The 8,954-nt window shown below is 40.5% G+C and overlaps 1 protein-coding gene across 8 annotated transcripts in view; it reads right to left on the reverse strand.

Moving 5' to 3' along the window:
- The window catches only part of ABI1 (abl interactor 1), a 123,795-nt gene extending 114,841 nt beyond the window's left edge, over positions 1–8,954 (reverse strand). For 7 of the 8 annotated variants that reach the window (XM_080811567.1, XM_080811565.1, XM_080811568.1 and 4 more), the window contains exon 1: positions 8,694–8,933. In XM_080811567.1, coding sequence (XP_080667693.1) covers positions 8,694–8,810 — 117 coding nt within the window. In that variant the 5' untranslated portion in view covers positions 8,811–8,933. Of the gene's footprint in view, positions 1–8,693 lie in introns of all 8 variants that reach the window. The other variant, XM_080811569.1, reaches the window with a different exon arrangement.

The raw sequence follows: 8,954 nt of genomic DNA on the forward strand, positions 1-8,954 counted from the left end.
CACGTCTGTCTTTCCACAAAAAGAAAAAATAAAATTTATCAAATGCAATTTTATCACAGCATGTAGATATTACTATTAGAAATTAAATAAGACATTCAGGAAACAAGTGACTTAAAGGTAAAGTTTTTCAATAACATACATTGTCATTAACACAGTATTTTTGTTCCCTTTAAGCTTTAAGGAAATAAAAAATAAAAATTTGCTGTAATTAAAAGCAGCTGAGAGGGGCACCTGGGTGGCTCAGTGAGTTAAAGGCTCTGCCTTCGGCTCAGGTCATGATCCCAGGGTCCTGGGATTGAGCCCCACATCCGGCTCTCTGCTCAGCGGGGAGCCTGCTTCCTATTCTCTCTCTCTCTCTCTGCCTCTCTGCCTGCTTGTGATTTCTGTCTGACAAATAAATAAATAAATCTTTTTAAAAAAAAAAATAAATAAATAAAAGCAGCTGAGAATATCCAGATCCATGTCTTGCATACCATGCTTCAATTAACCTTTGAATAAGAATTCACATTTGATTTAATAATTAGATATTACACACATCACAAAAGTTTCAAACGTTTTCAGTTTTTAAAATAAATTATGACTGAAATATTTTCTGCCTCAGAGTAAACACAGGAGTTTACTAACTGTACAGCATAAACTTTAGATATGTTCTTTAAAGCCTATACACAGAAGTGATTTTTTTTTTAAAGATTTTAAAGTAATATCTATACCCAACATGGGGCTCAAACTCACAACCTTAAGATCAAGAGTCACAAGCTCCACCAACTTGTAACTGTCTAAGCCATGTATTTTTCTATAAAGTTTAAAATTTGGGCACCTGGGTGGCTCAGTGGGTTAAGCCTCTGCCTTCGGTTCAGGTCATGATCTCAGGGTCCTGGGATGGAGCGAGCCCCGCATCAGGCTCTCTGCTCAGCGGGGAGCCTGCTTCCCCCTCTCTGCCTACTTGTGATCTCTCTCTCTCAAATAAATAAATAAAACCTTAAAAAAAAAAAAGTTTAAAATTTATCCAATTACCGTATTTGATATTACTCTGGTAATCAGGGAAAATTAAGCTTTATGTAAAATGAAAAATTAAGCTCTAAGCCTAAATGTCTATCAATTTATACTAAAATTCTGAGTATATGTTTATGCCTGGAATTGCCTCATTACACTGCAATATAATGGTACTACAGTGCAAACTTAGCTATATATTTCACAGAAGAGCATTATAAACCACTCCTAGGTGTATATATGCCAAAGAACTAAAAAGAGGCACTCAAATAAATACCATACATGAATATTCGTAGCAATACCATTCACAATGGCCAAAAGGTAGAAACAACGCAAATGTCCATCAATGGATGACATATACTCAGTCATAACAAGGGATTAAGTACTAATACATGCTATAAAATGAATGAACCTCAAAAGTATTTTACTTACTATGAAGGGAAGGAAGCCAGAAACAAAAGGCCTCATATTGTATAATTCCACTTATATATAAGAACTATATAGAATAGGTAAATTCAGAGAGACAGAAAACAGATTGGTGGATGCCTGGTACTAGGTGGGTTGGGACAGGGACAAACTGCTTAAGGAGTACAAGGTTATTCTGAAGGGTGATAAAAATGTTTTGGAACTAGATCAAGGTGATGGTTGCACAACACTGTAAATGTACTAAGACCATTGAACTATATACTTTAAAATGGTTGGTTTTATATTATACGAATTAAACCTCAATAATTCCACTTGCAAGCTCCTCTCTGCTTGCTGTGTGGAATAATCCTGGATTCATGAATTGTTTAAGAAAGCCAATTAAATCCTCAAAACAAAACAAAAAAGCCCTTCCATTACAAACCAAATAATATAGCTATATCTAATCAACATGTGGAAGGTATCACTAACAAAATTAGCTGTAAATTAAAATATGTTGGGACACCTGGGTGGCTGGTTGGTCAAGCATCTGCCTTCAGCTCAGGTCATGATCCCAGGGTCCTGGGACTGAGTCCTGCATCAGGCTCCTTGCTCAGCAGAGAGCCTGCTTCTCCGTCTGCCTGCCTGCTTATGCTCTCTGACAAATTAATAAAATCTTTAAGAAAAATTAAAAATGGTGGCACCTGGGTGGTTCAGTCTTTAAGTATCTGACTTGAGCTCAGGTCCTGGGATCGAGCCCCTCATCAGGCTCCCCGCTCAATGGGAAGCCTGTTTCTCCCTCTTCCATTCCCTCCACTTGTGTTCCCTCTCTCACTGTCTCTGTCAAATAAATAAATAAAATCTTTTAAAAAATAAAAATAAACAAACAAATAAATACAAATAAATAAAATCCAGGGGCTCCTGGAGGGCTCAGTCAGTAGAGCGTGCAATTCTTCATCTTAGGGTGAGTTTAAGCCCTTCATTGGGTGTAGAGATTATAAATAAATAAATTTTAAGTAAATAAATAAAAATAAAATCCAATAATTACTACTTTCCAAATGTTTTATATTCTCAATGCTGTAATTTTAAAAATTAATTTATTATTATTTTTTTTAAGTAGGCTCCATGCTGAGTTCCACCCCAGGGCTGGAAACTCACCATCCTGAGATCAAGACCTGAGCAGAGATCAAAAGTTGGACGCTTACCGACTGAACCACCCAAGTACCCCTTAATGCTGTAATTTTTTTTAAATCCCTTGTTTTTTTATTTAGTCTTAACAATTGGGGACTAAAAAGCTTCTAGTTCTGGGTTTTACTATTATTTCTTCTAAAATCAAACCGTAACTTCAATGAAGATCATTATCGACACAAAAAGACATTAGAAAAACTACACAATTCCCCGAAAATTTAAACTTTTTTTTTTAAGGTTTTATTTATTTGACAGAAAGAGACACAGCTGAGAGAGGGAACACAAGCAGGGGAAGTGAGAAGAGGAGAAACAGGCTTCCCGCTGAGCAGGGAGCCTGATGCCAGGCTCGATCCCAGAACCCTGGGATCACGCCCTGAGCAGAATGCAGAGGCTTAACAACTGAGCCACCCAGGCCCCCCAAAAATTTTTTTTAAGTTTTTTCTTTTTTTTCCCAGTTATCTCTACAGCCAACATGGGGCTCAAAACCACGACTCAGAGCTCAAGAGCAAGATCAAGAGTCACATGCTCCCCAGACTGACTGAGCCAACTAGGTACCCCTCAACTTTTTTAATCCCCCTAAATTAGAATTTAACTATTAAACTTACTTTTCAGACCAACATGGAATTTTTATGAAATTACATCTACATAATCTCCTAATGTTTGGTTCAACCTCTTCTCCCAATGTTACTGCTCTTCCTTTCTAGCTAATGTACTTGTCTGTCAAATCACAGATAATTCCTAGGACAAATTTCACTCAAGATAGATAAACGGGGGGGCGCCCGGGTGGCTCAGTGGATTAAAGCCTCTGCCTTCGGCTCAGGTCATGATCTTAGGGTCCTGGGATGGAGCCCCACATCAGGCTCTCTGCTCCGCAGGGAGCCTGCTTCCTCCTCTCTCTCTGCCTGCCTCTCTGCCTACTTGTGATCTCTGTCAGATAAATAAATAAAATCTTAAAAAAAAAAAAAAAGATAGATAAACAGGGTTTTTCTAAATGATTGAGGAGATGGTGATGGACTGGAAATGGTAGTGTTATTCCAACCACAACCAAAGATCAGACCTCCATTTGTTCAAGTACCTTTCTTCCACTATGAGTATTAGCATTCTTCAGCTATGGACTCGGGATCTAAACAGATCAGGACTAGATTAAAGCACCACAGGTAAAGTTCTTATTAATATTAAAGTTACAAAAGGAAAAAGGAGAGGACATTAGTTTGTTAAGATTTTATTTATTTGCGGGGGCAGAGAGAATCTCAAGCAGATTTCACACTGAGCACAGACCCCCAATGCAGAGCTTCATCTCACCACCCTGAGATCATGACCGGAGTGGAAACCAAGAGTCAGATGCTTAACTTTAACTTCCCCCACTTACTCCACAAATTTTCTTATCACAATTTCAAAGGTGAATTAGAATTTCAAAAACAGACAAGGATGTACAGAAAGGAAAAGGATCCACTAAGATCAATGAAAAACTAGCCTGATTCCTGTAATTCAGAACTTCAAGTGCCAAAGCCACCACCCTTTGGTGATGAAGATAAGCCCCCAAAGTACAAACATAACTGTTCTTCTATATGGAATCTGGAACTCAGAAGAAACAATGATAAAATAGTCATTAGGTTCCTAGACGTGCTCAACAAGAGTCTATTTATCCCATGACATTTCTGAATTAGTCTCTTGAGTTCAGACTCACCATTCGAGTCTGGAGACAGTGTGGTATGGCAAGAGCGTAGAGCCTGTGGAGCCTCTCGGAGTTAGGCAGAAACCCTGACTGCCAATTACTAACTGTATGATTAAATAATTCATTTAACTTTTCTGACTCCTAATTTCCTCATCTGTGAGAATACTGCCTATCATGGAGAGTTTTTGTAAGGATTAAAGATAACATAAATCAACCAGCAGAGACTATGACAGAGTAGGTACTCAATAAATAGAAGCAATTATAGTACCCTCTTCACACCAACTTTTTATCCTCTAAGCTGAGGTAAATACCCAATTCAGTCAGTATTTATTAAAAGGAACTAGGATACAGAATTTAAAAATCTGGGTTTGGGTGCCTGGGTGGGCTCAGTTGGTTGGGCGACCGCCTTTGGCTCAGGTCATGATCCCAGAGTCCTGGGATCGAGTCCTGCATAGGGCTCCCTGCTCAGCAAGGAGTCTGCTTTTCCCTCTGACATTCTCCCCCTCATGCTCTCTCTGTCAAATAAAGAAATAAAATCTTAAAAAAATAAAATAAAATCCAGGTTTGATTCCAGACACTACCTAATACAAGATACAGAACTTTAGGCTAGGTATTTGATGCCTCTGAACTGCAGACTGATCATCTGTTAAGAAAAATCACAGAATTACTCTAATAACAACTGACATTATTTATAAACTGGCATATACTGTACAGTATCCAAAATTTAGCTTTTACTTACTCCAAAGTATTCCTTCTCAAAAATCACCTGCCTTCCAAAATCAAACGTGCATAATGAGCAATGAGCATAAGCTAACATCATGGAAGAAGGAAAACAAGCTAAACTAAGTAGCTCACTGATGATATCTCCTTCATACTTCCAGACTTTAGAATATACTTGTTAAGGACACCTGGGTGGCTCAGTCAGTTAACTGTATGCCTTTGGCTCAGGTCATCATCCCAGGGTCTTGGGATTGAGACCCACACTGGGCTCTTTGCTCGGCATGAAGCCTGCTTCTCCCTCTGCCAGTCCCCCTGCTTATGCTCACTCTCTGACAAGTAAATAAAATCTTTACCAAAAAGAGAAAAAAAGGTCCTAGAACAATTCATTAGGGGGAAAAAAAAGAACATACCTGTAACCCAAATATAGCTCTAGTTGGGGGAATTCCAGGCAGCAAAATTAAATTAACAAGTTAACATGCTGAGATTAACATGCTGAGAAACCTTTCTTAAGTAGTTTCTACTCCTTTTCACTTAGCTTACCTTCCTATTCCCCAAAATAGTTGTACACAGATGCCTGTGTACAAGCTGAGAAGTGATTGTCTCTGACATAACCGACCAGAAAAACAAAAGACAGGAAAAGGCAAAGATTTTTCTTCACATCTATATTAAAAACATTTTATATTTTGAGTATTTTCCCCAAAGCAATTTCAAAAGCCCCATCCTTTTTATAATAATAGACTCTTTTGAGAAGTTTTGCTATTACTAAAACAATTCAATAATTAAAGTCAATAGGACCCAACGAGCTAAGAAAGTGCTCTAGGCTCAACTGCACTACAGCCAAAAGAACTTGTCTGCTAAACAACTCACCTGAACCGAACTGTACTTTCAAGCTGTAGGAAAACAAAATGAAAATTAAATTCTCAGAATAAAAAATCACCCAGGCTATAAATTAACTCATCCCAGGTATAAAAAATTCTCAAAACACAAGTGACTGTATACCTTCCCTGAAAGGTGGTATGTTTATGTAGAATGTTGGTTATAACCCAATCAGGGTCACAGAAAGGATATAGAAAGATCTCAAAAGACATCTAAATGGATTCTTTCCAGCACTATTTGTTTCCTATTCACAGCACCAAAGTTAGCAGCACAGCACATCACAAAGACAACTATTATATCAACTTCCACAGTCTCTATCACTTTCTCAGCCTGACCCCATCTCAGCATCTCAGGAAGGAAGCTAGTAGCCTGCATCATGCTACCCAAGGTTTCAAGGCTACTAAGACAAACATTATGTGTGAATTTCATCCCCATCTCCCCAAGATCAGAATACCTCACTGGTGTCAAGTTTAGAAAAACCAAAAACAATTTGGGGCCACTGGCAATGGCTCTTGGCACCATGGTACTAACATGTTTAAGAGAGACTACAGAAGATTTATACCATGACTTATCCTAACTAGGAATATTACCAATGAAGTTTAAAAGTCCTTGGGAGCTACATGATAGTGGCAGGAGGAGAAGAGGAGAGAGGTCAGGGAGGAAAAAAAATAAAAACATTACAGCACACAACTAACTACCTGAAAAAATAGTAGTCATCAGACAAGTTAAAACACGTTTGCATTTGCCAACACATAGCAGTTACCACACCATATATTTGTCAGATTTCCCAACACGCAAAACAAAAGAAGCCACCCTTTTATGAAGTACTTATTTACTGACTTCTACAAAGAAATGACTTTTCTGGATTGGAGCTAAATAACTTCCTGTGTTTTCCCTTTGACTTCCAAAATCTTCAGAAACTTTAGCAAATTGAGATTCACCTCAATTTTAAGGCTTTTCGTGTGAGACTGAATACACCTTGTGTGTGTTAATATCGATAAATTTACAAGACTACTTTTCTCCTTGAAAACTATATTCACATTTCTATAGATTTAAGAGTATTTTTTAAAAGGCTAACTACAAAATTTGCAAAACCAACTAATACAGTAGACACGGTGGGCATTCAACAAGTTTATCTGAACTCCTAAAGTAAAAGCTTGAAGAAGTTTATGAGATACATTCCTACTGGTGATACTTAAGATACAGTTACTAATATGGAAATTGAGAAATATTCAAAATATTCTGAAAACAGCATCTCCTTCTAAAAATAAAGAAACGCATTTGCCAACACAGAAACTATTGGTTCTTAAAAAATGATAATCACATGGGAGGCATTTCTATAAATACTTCAGTTCTGAATTGCAATAACCCGATTCTTGCAAAGCACGTTTGGATTATGTCTTCTCCTAACAAGAGAATTTTTTTTTTTTTTTTAAAGATTTATTTTATTTATTTGACAGAGAGAGATCACAAGTAAGCAGAGAGGCAGGCAAAGAGAGAGAGGGAGGGAAGCAGGCTTCCTGCTGAGCAGAGAGCCCGATATGGGACTCGATCCCAGGACCCTGAGATCATGACCCGAGCCGAAGGCAGCGGCTTAACCCACTGAGCCACCCAGGCGCCCCAACAAGAGAATTTTTGATCCCATTATATTGATACAAAGGACTCTGCTCTTTACTTGCTTCTATAGAAAACTGCTGGTTTACCCAGTTAAAGATCTACAAACCAAACTACCACAACATAAATCACTTCCAATCATTAAAATAAAAACAAACAAGAATCTGTCACAAATAAGGCCCCAAGAATGTCCTAATAAATTTACAATAACATTTCACATTATGGTCCTGGGACTAAATATGTTCGGTAATCCACCTGGATTCTGTACATTTACTTAGATTGGAAAGAGAGAAACCTCAGAAAATAAGCAACCGGCGGTTACGCCGTTCTATTTTAAGTTACTTATAAAGCCAACAGTTCAAGAACTTTTGGGGAAGAGAGACTAAGACATTTTTCCAAATAGTTAAGAATAATTTACCGTTTTATAATAACGATAGTCCTAACAACCTCTAGAATACATTATGGTGAGGGCGGAAGTGAAAATGATGAGAGGGGAAAAAACCTGACTTGAAAACGGACAGCCAGGCAAATTTATAAACCTTCAATTAAAGGAATTTTGAGATTAACTTCGCCTATACGCCCTCCCTCACTCCCCACCCGCTTCCTCCTCTCCTCGGGGAGGTCTGTGTAATGTGACTCATGACAAATTTTTATTAAAAAATAAATAAATAAAAGACACACCCTCTGGGTTGAACTGACATAATCGCCCCCACCCGCCCTCCCCCGACACACACCCCGCTTTTCCTCTCCCTTCTGCCGCTGCCCCCCCCCACCCCTCCGCGCCTCGTCCCTGCTCTTTCCTCTCCCGGTCCAAGACCCCTCTCCGGACGGAGGGGCAGCTGGCTCTCCCACACAAGAGCCCAGCGAATAGAAGGCTGCTGAGGGCAGCGCGCGACCCGGGGGGCCCAGCCCGAAGGGAGGCGGACAGCAGGGGGGCGCCGGGCTGCGGCAGCGGCGAGCTCCGGGTTCCCTCGCCCATTTTCTCTCTCCCCTTCTATCGGTTTCAACCACCACAGCCACTTCCTGTATCGCAGCCCGACTCTCTCAGCCGGGCCACTTGCTCTCCCCGGCTGGGGGTTGGGGTTGGGGTTGAGGCTGAGGCTGAGGCAGCCGCTGAGGTTAGGGCAGTTCCCCACCCCGCCCAGTGGGCTGGTCACTCAGGCGGCAGGCGGTGGATCCTCGGCCGGGCCGGCCAGCGCCCGCCCGCCCGCGCGCCCGCGCTCCTCACCTGTATGTAGTTGTTTTCACAGTAGTCCGCCACCCGGGTCAGATTCTGGTAACTCTCTATCAGCGCCCTCTTGCCAGACGGGATCTCCTCCTCTAGTAACATCTGCAGCTCTGCCATTTTCCACCCCTCCGCATCGCTTCCTCTCGCGTTAAAGAGACAGAGGCAGCAAGGTCCGCGGAGGCGCGGAGCACCTCACAGCCCGGATACGAACCGCCTACCGCCCTCCCGCCTGGTATTGTGGGACGGCACCTCCTCCTCTTC

This window comes from Martes martes (genome assembly GCF_963455335.1).
Source record: "Martes martes genome assembly, chromosome: 8".
Classification (NCBI taxonomy): domain Eukaryota; kingdom Metazoa; phylum Chordata; class Mammalia; order Carnivora; family Mustelidae; genus Martes; species Martes martes.